Below are 15,474 nucleotides of genomic sequence, written 5' to 3'. Positions count from 1 at the left end.
ATGTACAACCCAGATTCGGCACAAACAAGGGACTAAATTCTTTTCGCTCCTATGCCACCAAAATGTGGAACGCCCTACCAACAGTCATTAAGACATGTGAATCCCTTGACTCCTTCAAAACCGCTCTCAAAGGGCACCTATGGATGGCTGCAATTCGAAACTGGCCTCTGTAAAATCTGAATCCCCCCCACCCCCCCACCCCATTTTCCCTCACTGTATATAGTATCTTTTCCCTTTTTTGCTTCCCATATGATGAATTCCTGTTCTGTTCTTTACCTACAGAGAAATGTCTATTTGTATGTCTCTAAATGTTTGTATGTCTTTAAATGTTTTGATGAATTGAACAATGTGGACCCTGTTGTAAACAAGTGTAATGCTTAATTGGGTCGTCCACTCACAGTTGACAGTCTTTGTATTGAGTTTGTGCTTAAAATGTACTGTAAATTCTACAAACTGTTAATAAAGATTTCAATCAATCAATCAATCATTGTCTCAAATAAATCCAAACACACTGAATTGCATTGCCTCTTTGGCTTTTTGCCGTTATACTACTTCACTGTCAGCCTGCCTGCTATTCACTGTGTCAGTCAGTTCTGTGCTCCAGTGTATTAGTTTGCTATGGATTCTACTTCAGCATTATTATTATTTTGTTTTACTTTGGAAACTGTGCCAAGCAAAGCCCAAGAGCCACGTGTAGTCCGCAGAATAAGATCAGCGCGGTGCTGCGCGTATAAGCAGATTCAACAGGAGAAGGGCGGCGTTGAGAAATGCGCTGGTGTTACGCATCGTGCAGTGGCTGTGTTTTTCTTTGTTGACACTTGACTCGTCGACTAGAGATTATGTCACGTTCTTTAAAAAAAAACAGTCCACATCCTTCTTTAGGTACGCATGCATTCACATTGGAACGATCCGTATCTGAATACACTTCAACGGTCCAGAGACCCTCCCCCCATGCGGATCCGCTCCCGGGAACGGTACGCATCATTCACACTACCACAACATCTGCCAAGTGGTCCCGAGTGCGCACCCGGGACCATAGTGTGAATCCCCTATGAGACATCGAGCGTGCGTCCGCAACTGGTTGTGGCCCCCATCAAGTGAACTTTTGACCAATGCGGCCCTCGCCCCAAGTTGAGTTCGACACCCCTGCTCTAGGCCCATGAGGGGCCATTTCTCTCCACTGTATCCCCACTGAGGAGTCCATCTTCCCCATAGACCAGACAAGTGGCCATTTGGTTCTACTGACTGAGTGTGTTTGCTGCAAAGACACTCAGCGTTGTGAGCTTTTATAGATTGCCTATTTTCACAATGTTTGTCCCGGCCCACAGTTTGGGAAACACTACCCTTATAGGGGATTTATTTTTATTATTATTATTGCCAGACACATTTACAAAAAAAAGGGCAGACATTTCTCTGTAAATTTATTCCATGATTTGTGTAATATTCCCATGCAGTCTATCATTTGGCAGCCATGCTTTTACAAATGTCACATGACAGTACCACCCAGTAATAATGAATCCTTATTGTTATGGTATCAAAATAAATCTCCTGAAAGCTTCAACAGAATGTGAATTGTGTATAGGTGATGAATTCACCTATACAGCAGTACGGCATTATAGAAAAGAGAAATGTCCTATTACACTGTTATAACCTTATAAACAATTGCTTTAATATATCATTGTACTTTTATATAATTTATATATGCTAATTGGATTCCTAGATAACCAAGACATAGGGTTAGACACCAAAATTATTTTTCTAGGATGAATAATGGAGGAGTAATGGTATTTTAAGAACTGGTGGCGGCCATCTTGAAAATAACACCTTTCGGGTGGTCAAACTTTGGTAAACTTTTAGTATGTTATTAAGGACACCTAATACTACAAAAAAAAGTTGAGAAACCTTTTGTTGCAATTTTTTTAGGGTCAAACCATATTTTTACCCGCCTATAATGCATGTCAAACTTGGGGTCCTTTAAAATGGTTAAGAATCACTGCTAGAGCCATACAATTCTTCTCTTATGGTTATGGGGTCTCTGGCATATCTTTTCAAATGGGGGTCTGTGGGCTAATACATGTCAATGTAGGGGTCCTTGAGATGAAAAAGTTTGGGAACCAGTGCAGTACTGTACCCCCACCGACTGTGAGCCATCATGTACCCCATCCCACATAATGTACACTCGCACTCAGGACGTAGGGGTGGAGCAACAGCTAATTGAACACAATTGACTCCATAGCACCATCGATTGCACCGCACTTGAGCTTATGTTATGATTCACAAAAGATATTGCACTAATCATATGCCAGCGCAGACACGGCCTTGGGAGTCCATGACATGAAAAGGTTTGAGAATCACTGAGCTACTTTGTAGATCACCAATACAGAAAATGGACGATCTACAATGTGAAGCTTGTTGATCTCGATCAATTTTTTATTTACTTTTTGTGTGATTTTTTCACAATAATGGCTAAATGGCATGCCCAAAACAGTGATGCCAGTCCCATGACGTTTTGCAGCACAGTGCGGACACATTCAACCTCATGCCTCATTCATGACGTTGAATGAGGCATGAGCATCATTCATGGCATGAGCCATTTTCGATTCATTGATTCGAGTATAAGAAAAAAACATTGAAGATGAAGAAAGAAAATATATAAATATTCTTCTCGATTCGATTAACCTACACGAGCAAGATTAAGTCGGATAGAGTTTATACAACGTGCTGGTTTCAATATATTTCAGTAAAAATGAACAGTATTTTACCTTCTCGCTCTCTTTCTTCTTGGGCAGTCGGCTGTACTTGACCATGGCGGCCTCGTGTTCTGTAAGAGGTGAGGATTAGGAGGAACAAATCCAAAGGACAGTGAAGAGAGGGTCAGATCATCCTTATCTGTCACATCCACTTATTTTAATTAATTACTTATTTATTTATTTTTTCTGTTCTTTTTTCACCTAAACGTCATCATTGATGTTCATTGCAATGCCATTGCAATGCCATTGGTCATGATATTTGCATATAAATACCCCCCACAGAGGCTAAAATTCACACAAATAAAAAAAGTCTGGATTTTGATTTTTTTTTAACCTATGACATTTGACCTTTAACCCTAAAATAATTGTAATATATGTTTTTTTGTGATCATTAGAATGTCTAGAACATGTTTTATTAATTATTGTGAAAGATATCCCCCAAATGTAAATTATTAATTTATTACATTATTATATAATTATTATAAATGTGCATAAAATTTTCATCAAACTTTTTATTTTATTTTTCCTAGTAGTCCTAGTAGTAGTAGTAGTACAAAGTAGTAGTAAGGTTGAAATCTCTTTTTTGCAAGTAGAAATATATCCGGGTCTTACAGGGTTAAAGCGTCTTACAAAGCCAACTGGAGTCGTGACAAATCATGACAACAAACACCATTTTTTGGGCCGAACAGATAATTAGAAAGAAGAAGAAAATGGCAGGTTACAACACCTTTTTTGTTGTTTTTCTTCTTTGTAATTATTTGTTTGGTCCAAAATATTGTGTTTGTTGGCATGATTTGTCACAACTCGAGTTGGCTTTGTTCGCTTAAAATGTCTTTAAATAAATACTTTTTGAAATGTCTATGGGGAAAATGCATTAGGAATAATTTCTGCAACTACAACGCTCTATTGTACTATAGCCAAACTACTTGTTACTGCTGTCATGTTGTAATTATTATGCAATTTGTTCGTTTTCTAAGTTTATTATTTTCTTAATATATATTTGAGTATATTTATGAGTTGAAGTTCCGTCATTTCCGGTGCTATGCCCATATATGGTTTGCGTCGTCGATGGTTCACAATCATTGTTCCACTTCCGTTCCGTAGAGATGCCGGGCGGTTTGTTTACAGCGTGTTGCTGACCAACAGGTTCGTGTGTTTAGAGTTGTAACCGTTACATCAAGACATATTGACATTGTGTGGTTTAAATGTCTTATTCATGGAATTAATTGTATTTCAGTGTTGCTGTGTTTATGGGCACTTCAGAGGGCAAAGACGTCCGTCCATTCATTCCCTTCGGTTTAAGCAGCAGCGCCAGTGAGGTGTGTTTGTTTCCTTTCTGCATTTGTTATAGTTTCTTATGATAATGTTTCGGTATTGTTTGGTTCTAATCTGAATGTTCGTTTTATGCTTTATTTTACAACAGTTTGACGTTGTGGATTGATTGTGTGACAGACAATAAATCTACCAGTGATAAAATAACTAACTTGCCTCGTTCTGAGTCCGTTGGGAGTGACACTACTTTTCTTTTGAGTGAGTCAACACTTACCATCACTGGCAATGCCAAATATCTCCCTCAGGGTGCTTATCTCTGAAATATAGAATATTCAAAACATAATTAGACAGATGGTCTTTGTTTGGCATTAGAGGTGTTGCAATAGTGAAGAGGGGGGGGGGAAACATTGTGGTAGATTGTATTAGGTACAAAAGTTCACTTCACACTTTAGTCATAGAACAGCTTGGAAGCTTGTGTGTGTGTGTGTGTGTGTGTGTGCGCCTACCTGTGAGGTCCTTCTCTCTGAACTGGATCAAGGGGAAAACCATGCTGTCGGCCATCTGGGTGGCCAGACCAGAATGGAGCGCGTTCAGCTGGAAAATAGAGACTGTATGAATCTGATGATTCCACAAGGTATTAAACACCATACAAGTGAATACAAATACCCACAAACACCCCCAGGGATTTCAATTTAGTTTCATGTGCTGCTCTTGCTGCCAATTACTACTACAAAAAGCTGCATAAACCATAAATCATATCATATTTTGCTGGAGTGGGCTTAGTACAACAGGATGCACACACACACTCACAATTGTTGTACAACAGTGCTCTTAGCTGGAGAGCATTAACAACTGCCTAATATTAAAACTCTGAACCAAACGCATAAACAAACTGTCAGGAATTATGCCAGTAATGCCACTAATGCCTTTCAATGAGACAGATTGCAACTCATCCAACACGGGACACATTCACTTCAGCTGAATGATTTAGCAAGGTTCAAAAGGTCATGGGATTTGGTGCAGTAGAAAAGCTTTTTTCCCGCAGTGTGATGCAGTGGTGGGAGAAAAGAATACTCGGATTTGTTACTGTGTACTGTATTCAAGGTCTCAAATCTTGGCTATGGGACATAGCTTCGTTACGTGTGTGACGCATGCACGCACGTGCAGTTTGTTCAAAGTGACAGAGACAAGGGCAGCAAAGCTTGTGGCTTATTTCTAACCTATAATGTTTTAAAACGAGTAATACACTGTCTGGATGTTTGAGTTTGAGTTTGAGTTTGAATCTTTATTTCGGTGATTTAAAATAAAATAAAATAAACAAAATGGTTGTTTAAGCTATTTACATTGCTTAATTTACATTTCTTAGTCAACGCAGTGAAACTGTCTGGATGTCATCTTGAATGGGATTAAAAAACTGAGTTCTAGAAGTGGCTGTGTTTGGACGGATGCGCAGAGATGGGGATAATTCAGGTGAAAGAATCAACATTTTTATTGGCTCCGATTCACGTGAGCCTTGACACGTCATCACGCATCATGTTTCCTTTAAAGGGATTGTGACATTTAAAACACATTTTTGTAGATCTTTTGGCTTTTTTGGCTTTTCTTGACATCAATTTCACCAAAAAAAACGAAGTTTGAACATTCAGTGTATTCTCTGCTGTCTGGACTTTTGTGAATAATTATGCAAAAATGTCTCATCTGGTTGGACGGCAGGCATATACGTAGATCCCTGCTAAACCTCCGCCCCCTCCCCTCTGCTCCCTGCCTACCCTCTCTTCCCGCCCCTCTCCTCTCCTCCCTACTTCCTCATTGTGACCGCGACTTTGTTTCTTTGTAATACTTACTAATAATGGCTTCTAGAGAAAAATCAATCTGCTCTGTTGTTGGCTGTGTCAATCAACACAAGTGGACACTGGATACCAACTGGCCTAGATGACTCTTTTATTTTTGACGGTGACATTCCTACCACGTTGTCAAAGAAGCGCATCTTGGGTTGACAGGAAAGGGGAATTACCGACATCTACAGGCTAAAAGAATGTGTTTTTCCATGGCTTCTCAGGATGCAGATTACACATACACAAAAACTCCTGGCAAGAAATACTGGAGTGGAGTTGAGTGTTCAAACTTTTTAGACACGTTTGAAGGACCATGGCCAAGACTTTTAATGTTGTTAAAATTATGTTATAAATAATGTCATAATACCTTTAAAGGAAGTAAATAAATTTGGATTTGTATAGACATTTGATATAAAAATACACAAAAATATGAAGTTTTCCTATTTATTTGGCATCCATTGTTACGTGTAGGTATGCCCATATGATGACTCCGGATATGGTCTAAAAGTGTGAAGTATTGTCATATTTTGAGGTAATCAAAACTGTTCATATCAAGGACCCCCAAACTGATAAGACAAGAGAATATTTCTGTTAGATTAGATTTTTGTACAAATCTGCTATGTTTTGCAATTTGTCTGACCTTATTGAATATACAGTAAACTGGACTAAAACTAAGCATTTTGAAAAAATAAACAATAAACCAGCAAACCCGCTTTAAAAAACAATTCAAGAGAGAGAGAGAGAGAGAGAGAGAGAGAGAGAGAGAGAGAGAGAGAGAGAGAGAAGAGAGAGAGCATAATACACATTATTACACTATGCTCACACACATGTATTATTGAATTGCTAACACAACTCTCACCTCCCCCACAGTTCTGGCGAAGTGCTGCAGTGTTGTGATGACCTCCTCATCGCCCTTTCCAAGGGCAAAATTCTAAACAGACAAATCAAGAGCAGGGAGAGACGTTCTAAATTAAAAGATGTCAAGTCTCTAAGATGGTGGTTCTCAAACTTTTTAATTAGAAAAGAGTAACAGGGGATTCACACTGAGACGGACTGACACGCTGAAAATAGGGAATAGATAGCTTGAAATTGGTTAATAAGTGTGTTGCTCTGGGACACGAAGTCAGGAGGAGCCTGCTGCACATAAATATGTGTATTCCAATAACGTAGTCTGTAGACGATCGATCGATGTCAGACTATAAAACAAACACTATTGTTGCAGGGTGTTCTCATAGGTAGATCAATTACCTTCTTCTCATAGTCCAACAACTGCTGGGAGAGCTGCTCTGTGGCCAATCCCATCTCACTCTGAGGGGGGACAGAGAGAGAGATGAAACAAGTAAACATTTTTATTTTATTTTTAGATAGATAGATAGATAGATAGATAGATAGATAGATAGATAGATAGATAGATAGATAGATAGATAGATAGATAGATAGATAGATAGATAGATAGATAGATAGATAGATAGATAGATTTTTTTATTGGCCTAAAATATGGTCTATATACATTAATTCATGAATTCACTTGCTGACCGGCTGTCGGTATTGAGCCATTTATGTATAGGGGTTTATATGTGACCATACCATTGACATCCTATACAAGGCAAAATCCATTCCAAGTATTAGTTTTGCACAAAAAACACTCCTTGAGCTAAAAACGGCCATTGCCGCAACTGTGATGAGGTCAGCTCATTTTGTGGAATTTGGGAACAGTTGGGCAAGTGGCTATGTCCGTTTTTAGCCCAAATAATGTTTTTTGTGCAAAACTAATGCTTGAAATGGATTCAGAATCACGAAAACATCTCAGTTTGACATGTCACATGCTACATAAAGCATAATGAAAATGTGAAAATCTTCTCTTATATAGGATATTAATGGTATGGTCGCATAATATGTGATAAACCCCTATTAACCCATTTAGACTGTAGGACGTGTGGAAATGTCATAGCTAATCCAACCGACAGATTGCTAGTACACACGTCCTAGCAATATCAAACGAGAGAAAAATATTCAGATTTGTTTCCTTTTTTGGGGGGTTGGCGTCTCCTTCTGCACCACAATCCTTGCTCTTTGTGCATGCGCGTGGCCGTTCCCTTCCCTGTATACGGCTCAGAAAGAATGCCTCGTATCTCCTAATCTAGGGAGCTCTCTGTGGTTGTGACCAGATGGATATACTAAGCTCTACATTTCTGACTTCAACATGCCTCTCGTTCAAAATATGAACGTGAGGGATTATTCAGCGACTTTATCGTAATGATAGCGAGGTAAGCAAGCACAAATATTTCTCCCGGTTTTTGTCCGGAACGGAAGGGGGGGGGGGCCTTACAGAGTGAAAGCGGCCATATCTGCGCGGCACCCCGAGCTGTTATTTTGAAAGAAATCCCAGCACTGATTGTGTTAAGTAAAATAATTTATCAGAATTATAGCCAATTAGCCAGCCAGCCAGCGAGTTTTGAGTGATTAATTATGCTAATTACTCAATTTCTGCCAAAACGGTGACTCGTATTACTCGGCAAACAGCAGAAATAGATTCAGCATGTAAAAATCATGTCGAAACAACACATTAAGCACAATTATGTATCATAATTATAGCCAATTTCCAGTTTTTAGTGATTCATTATGCTAATTACTCAATTTCTGCCAAAACGGTGACTCGTATCACTCGGCATACGGCAGATATGGTGTGTGTGTGTGTGTGTGTGTGTGTGTGTGTGTGTGTGTGTGTGTGGTACCTGAGCACCAAACACCCTCTGCATGGACTGCAGCAGTTGGTTAGTGTAGTCTGTAAGGGTCCCGGCATCCTCCTCAAACACGCTAAGCAGAGAGCGAGTCTGTGGAACAATACAAACACCTTGTTAATCAATGACATTAAATTAAGTATAAAGGTGGTGGGCCCTCAGGCGCTAGTGGTACCTGTCCATCACCGCATAGACTGGGGGTTCGGTGCAACAGGTTAATCAAACTAATAATTGATTAATCGATTATGAGTTTAGAATAGTGAAAATAACAGATCTACAAGCTCATGACGTGTCACATCGGCTATTTTGCAAGACAACTGTATGAACATTTACATATACAGGTAGGGCTTTAAGTGGTTAATCAGACTACTAGATCATAAAATGTGCTTCTCAATTATTCGATGAATCAAAAGAGTAATTGGTCAAATTATCAAAGATAATCAATAGACTGCTGGACATTTAAAGACATTATTAACACAATGTTTTGGGAGGAAAGAAAGGTGTGATCAGGAGTGCCAGATACACAAACAAAAACACTAACAAAAGTAACATCCTGTTTGGGTGTTGTAGCTTTCTCTTGAGTTGACAGGTGTGGCAAACAGGTATGTAGGTAGGTACTAGGCAGATAACAATGAAGACACACCCAGTGGCCTTATTCCATAAACACTTTGCATGTATTTTCAAACCAAATAAGTAAGACATGCAGACTTGTTGAAAAGCTGTAAATCTGAGGCTCGATTTAGAAGAATGACCAGTGGGATTACTGGAATATAGGTTCTGTTCAGATTTGGGTTATGCAACAAATGGCACAAACTAAGCAGAACATAGTCCACTTGTATCTAGTAACAAACGACCTAGTGTATACTGTTGTGTCCAAGAGAGCCTCTACTGTGAAGGAGAGAATGCACTAAACATGCCTCCAGTGTTTGTTCCACTTATGTAAAGATCAGCTGTGTGTGTGTGTGTGTGTGTGTGTGTGTGTGTGTGTGTGTGTGTGTGTGTGTGTGTGTGTGTGTGTGTGTGTGTGTGTGTGTGTGTGTTGTACAGTGAAATACTTAAAGAGTAAAGACCTATAGAGCGTCGCAGTTCCGCCCCCTTTCATGATGACGCCAGGCCCAATGCATTTTTCCCATAGACATTTCAATTTAAGGGACCTCATAAGCGTCGTACAAAGCCAACTCGAGTTGTGACAAATCATGACAACAAACACGATATTTTGGAACAAACAAAACAACATAAAAAAGTGTTGTAACCTGCCGTTTTCTTCTTCTTTCTAATTATTTGTTTGGCCCGAAAAATTTAGTTTGTTGTCATGATTTGTCACGACAAGAGTTGGCTTTGTATGAGGCTTAAAAGGTCTTTAAATAAATACCACCTCTCATACCACGCGGGATGGGAGAGCAAACATCTACTGCTATTTCAAGATGAAATCTCTGCACATACGTGCGGCTGCACAACAGTGACACTTGGTGATGAAAACCAACTAATTTGCTATTTTCATGCTCGGACACAGAGACACACAAAGCTAAAATAGGTCCTAAGAGTTGCTTGTGGCTACAACCAGTCAGAACAGTCTGGCCTATTTTAGTTGCCTGCAAGTGAAGTCAGGAGGTCTCTTTCTTCAACTTGTCTAGTGTCGTCTAGGTCAGTGACATCCTTCTACCCTAATGGAACCCTCTCGTCTAGGTCAGTGACATCCTTGTACCCTAATGGAAAGGGGGTACACAAGCACACGGCCGTCTATCTGTTCGCCTTCTCCTACCAAACAACTCAGTTAGCACACATCTCTCCATGCACAAAAACTCCTGCACGCCGCCCGAATCCATATGCACTACATCGCTTCCCCACAACTGCCATATTTACGTACTGTACATAGATAGATAGATAGATAGATAGATAGATAGATAGATAGATAGATAGATAGATAGATAGATAGATAGATAGATAGATAGATAGATAGATAGATAGATAGATAGATACTTTATTGATCCTGAAGAAAATGTGTTTTGTCCAACAGCTCCAGTGTAAAAACATACAGAATAAAAAGAGCATGATGAACATATAAAAATACATTACATCATAGAAAGCAGTAGAAAAAGGCAATAGCAATTTTAAATTTATAAAGGCATGAGTTAAAAGTAAAACACCAAAAAAGCAAAGCAAATACATCAACTGACCAACCCCCTCCCTCCTCGTCTACCCCCCACGGCCCCCATTGATTCATTATATAGTCTAATGGCCCTTGGGATAAAGTAATTCTTAAGTCTATCTGTGCTGCATGTCTGGGATAAAAACCTGTTACTGAATTTGCTCTTCTGAGAATAAAGTGCTGTGTGCAGTGGGTGACTAACATCGTCCAGGATGGCTAGTGTCTTAGCCAGAGTCCTCTTCTCTGACATCACCGCCAGAGTCAGGCGTGGTCCCTGTCACCTCGCCTGCTCGCTTAATCAGTCTGTCTAGTCTGGCTGTGTCCCTCTGTCTGGCGTTCCCTCCCCAACACACCACAGCATAGAAAAGAACGCTGGAGACCACTGACTGATAAAACATCTGCAGGAGCTTCCCGCAGATGTTGAAAGAGGCCAGTGTCCTCAGAAAATACATCCTACTCTGACCCTTCTTATACAGACAGTTTGTGTTGACTGACCAGTCCAGCTTATAGTCAAGCTCCACACCCAGGAACTTGTATGACTTGACCGCTTCGACTTCCACCCCCTCCTCCAACATTACTTTTGTCAGACTGAGTACAGTCCAGTAAAGTACAGTACAGTGGAGTCCGGTACGGTACGGTACGGTACGGTACAGTACAGTACAGTACAGTACAGTACAGTACAGTACAGCACAGAGGAGTACAGTACAGTACAGTGGACTACAGTACAGTGCAGAAGACTACAGTACAGTACAGTACAGTACAGTACAGTACAGTATTCCTGCTAGGTTGCCACATTTGAGACATCCAAGCAACTTCGTATATAGAAACATTGCCACTTGCCATGCTTGCTTTTATACGGAAATAAAAAGAAGCAAAACAAAAAATAGGGCCACTCGGCCAGGTTGCCAAGTTTACACTGTCCAAGCAACTGCAATATGCAAACATCGTTGGTTGCCTTAGTATCGCCCCCCACTATTGCCTTCTTCCCATTTGCGACGCGTGGCGCTAGGATGAGCGGGCAGAAGGCCCGCGAAATTCTAGTCATCATCAAGATGCATTCCTGATGCATTAGTATCAGCATGGCCCTTTATCCAGCAAGTATCTGATGCAACAACAGCACATTCAATGAAATACAAATAAATTAAACAAAAACATCATAATGGCAAATTAGCAACAATATCACAATTTAGTGGGCCTATGCTCTCAATTCACAATCTGTATCAGAATTCAGTATACTCTGTTGCTGCTGCTGGCTATGTTTCAATGGAATGGATGACAGCAGCAATAGCACTGAAACACCCTCCCAGTCACACACACAGAGAGCTTGTGAAGCCATGCAGCAAGGCCCACTTTGGGTCCAGAAAGGTCTCGGCCAGGGAAAGTCATCAAAGACGCCTCAGACAGATTAGATCAATAGGTTTACGACAGTCAGAATGGCTGCGAGTAAAACACGACTGTACGAAGTCGTGTTTTACAGTCCATTCACTCATTGCTAGGCTACTTGCCAAAAACAGGGAACAAATTAAGCTCTGATCAGTTCTTTTTGGCGAGCGACACCGTCCTACCAGGGAGTATATAAATGCGGATGGACGATCAGACAGACAGCAATGGGATCATTGGGATGGATGCGCCCTCCGCCCTGTTTAATCATCGGTGCAGGGAAGAAGAGGGAAGCCCTTTCCATTCTCCAGCGACACGCAAATAACACCAACAATAACAATGTTTGTCACTAAAACAGGCCGCGACTCGTCACCAAACGTCGGCACGCATAATAATAATAATAATAATAACAATGAAAGCTGCTGTCATCGACTAGCGCTTACGGAGCAGCAGGAGTTGATTGCAGTGCTAGCTTACTGCTTTTCACACAAAATCATGTCTTCTTCACCGTGTTGTTAAGCACATAACGTCCTACCTGAGGACTGTCCTGTAAAGCGTCCTCTAAAAGCAATTTGTGATGAACAGCCGGCATCTTGTGTCAGCGGCGGAGAGGATAGAGAGAGAGAGAGAGAGAGAGGAGAAGGGAAATTAAACCCGGCCGGGGGCTTGAATTATTCAGACACTGTGTGGACTCTGTTTCCCAGAGATCCGTTGGGGACACGTAGGCGGTGCTTCGTGCTTCCCTTCCTCCCACTCCTATGCTCCCACTGCAGTTCCACTGGCCTCTCAGAGCGACCGCAGCTAGTAGTGGTCACTGGTCAGTCAGTCTGATCAGTCAGGTCAGTTGTTGACTTGTTGTAATTGAACAATAGACTTAGAGTTATGGATGGAACACTAACACTGAAGCCACCTAATCTGCTATTATTATTATTATTATTATTATTATTATTATTATTATTATTATTATTATTATTATTATTATTATTATTTGGAAATCAATAAAAACGTGCGTTACCACGCGTAGCCTGCCTGGCGTATCATTATGAATGTGTACATGACATGTCACAGAGTTATTTCAGGGACAACAGTGCCCTCATCCGGGTCTAGGACGAATTGCAGGTGATACTATACCATTTGCATTGTAAACAATGCCAGGGCCAATCCACATATTTTTTAACAGTCTATGATCCACACTCCACAGTCAAGTTCTGTAGGGCAGAGGTTCCCAGCCACTGGTACTTGTACCACTAGTGATACTTGAGCCCCTCTCTGGTGGTACTCAGACGAGTCGCCCAAAAAAGGAGAAAAAAGACAAAAGTGGAATGAAATATTTATTTATATTAATACAGGTAGTTCTTCTGACCAAGCAATTGGTTGAAATTGGCTCTCCAGCCGTTCTGAAATGAGCATGACATCACAGCTAGCCGTTAATTGATTTGAGAACATATTAATCACATTATCAGTTGGTATTACAGTTGCCCATAGGTCCATCCCTTATTATTTCCTTGGTGTTCTTCCTGAAACCATCTCACTGCCTGAATATCAATCAGACCTTGTCGCTTTTGTGACTCTTCTGGCAAGACGCCTTATTCTGATCCACTGGAAAAGAAACAAACCTCCCTCACATTCACGTTGGATCTCTGTTATCTGCATAGGCCTACTGATTGTATTTTTTCTTCTTCTTGTGAGTACCGTATGTGTGTTGTTGTTTTTTGTATTTGTTGGTTCTGCATTTGTTAAAAAAAAAAAAAAAAAACTTTAAAATCTAATAAACAGAATGTTGAAAAAAACAGTTGTGCGTCAGAGCAGCAGTAAAATTGGCTTAGGAATGGAACAAAAACAAAACAATTCAAAGAATAAATTGCATTTTCTTCTGAAATGAGCATGACAGCATACCTAGCCAATTATAGAAGATTTGAGAACTGATTAATCCCATTACAACTATTATCAGTAGTCAGATAATCAATTGATTAATCAAATAATTACATTTTCTTCCTGGGCTAATAACAGATAGATTGCGTAGATGGGGCAGGTCTCTACGCTCCTGTATTTTAACATCAGTTATTATGGTGGTACTTGGAGTGCCAGATATTTTCTGTGGTGGTAGGCTACTTGGTATAAAAAGGTTGAAAACCCCTGCTGTAGGGGACCCTTGAAAATGCTTTGGCCATGTCTCTCGACCCACGCCCACCTTAATAATAGAGAAAATACATCATAAATAAATACTGAAACCAGCCTACTTGAGTATAGCCTACACGTACTTTTGTACCACTGCAGTACATAATACATTTGAAATGCACTTGCTTTACTCCTGACTTTCTGCAAATCACACATATAAACCCACCCTGCTAATTACTACTGACTTCTCGCAGAGGCTGCAGATTGTGCAGAACAAACTAACTACCTAGTAGATCAGTGGTTCTATGAGAACGTTTAATTCCATGGACCCCCATTGACTCTGCGAGGTACCCACCACCTGTAAGCATGCATTTGACCCTGTCGAGGAATCCTCAGGGTCTCTCTGAGATCCACTGTCAATTCACTCACTGCACAATATGCTGACATGATAATTTTGTATTTAAGTCATTTAATTTGCACCTTAACCCATTCTGACCTGAGATCAGATTCTAATCTTGTACATCCTGACAGTTTTTTTTCGTATTTGAACTGGGTACCCCCAAAATAATCACATTTGAACTGGGAACCCACCAAAAAATCATATTTGAACTGGGTACCCCCACAATAATTACATTTGAACTGGGAACCCCACCAAAACAATTATCATTTGAACTGGGAACCCCCCAAAATAATATTTTAACTGGGGACCCCCCAAAATAATTCATATTTTAACTGGGGACCCCGCCATCCTGACAAGTACTTGGAATTGTTGAGGAATTACATTTACTAGCCCTTACCCGAGATATCCCCCCCCCCCCTTGTGGCCATGGGGGGTACTGCGCCCGGGTGCGTTTTTAATTCACTAATAAATAAATTAATAATCATTAATGTGTCAAATTGAAAAAAGGGCTTCGTTACGCCCTCCATATTCATATGGTCAATGCCTGTGTGAAAAGTGGGAGCGATTGGTGCAGGCAATGAGGAGCTACGGCAGTCACAGTGACACACACACTCAGACATCGACTGAATTATAGTATGATGATGATGATAGTTCGACTCGGTTCTATAGATAAATAGTGTGAAGAAAAAACAGATCAACAAGCTCACAACACATTGCGTTGCCAGGCGTTATGAGCTTGTATATAGCTATTTTCAAGGAAATATAATTTGACAATTTGGCCAATGTTTGACCAGTTTGTATATAGTTTGTTGATTACTTTTGATACAGT

At 40.3% G+C, this 15,474-nt stretch overlaps 1 protein-coding gene across 1 annotated transcript in view; it reads right to left on the bottom strand.

Annotated features, from left to right (window-relative positions):
• appl2 (adaptor protein, phosphotyrosine interaction, PH domain and leucine zipper containing 2) overlaps positions 1-12,814 on the bottom strand; it is a 36,222-nt gene extending 23,408 nt beyond the window's left edge. Inside the window, exons 1-7 of the mRNA XM_083762617.1 lie at positions 12,663-12,814; positions 8,593-8,691; positions 7,106-7,165; positions 6,717-6,788; positions 4,529-4,616; positions 4,297-4,338; positions 2,763-2,821 (exon numbers count right to left, since the gene is read on the bottom strand). Of these exons, the coding sequence (XP_083618743.1) occupies positions 2,763-2,821; positions 4,297-4,338; positions 4,529-4,616; positions 6,717-6,788; positions 7,106-7,165; positions 8,593-8,691; positions 12,663-12,719 (477 nt within the window). The 5' untranslated portion in view covers positions 12,720-12,814. The remainder of the gene's footprint in view (positions 1-2,762; positions 2,822-4,296; positions 4,339-4,528; positions 4,617-6,716; positions 6,789-7,105; positions 7,166-8,592; positions 8,692-12,662) is intronic.
• Between the last annotated feature and the right edge of the window lie 2,660 nt (positions 12,815-15,474).

Source organism: Protomyctophum parallelum (genome assembly GCF_964188405.1).
Source record: "Protomyctophum parallelum genome assembly, chromosome: 4".
In the NCBI taxonomy this organism is placed as follows: domain Eukaryota; kingdom Metazoa; phylum Chordata; class Actinopteri; order Myctophiformes; family Myctophidae; genus Protomyctophum; species Protomyctophum parallelum.
Note: the sequence above shows the minus strand (reverse complement) of the source record. Positions and strands in the feature narration are given on the sequence as shown.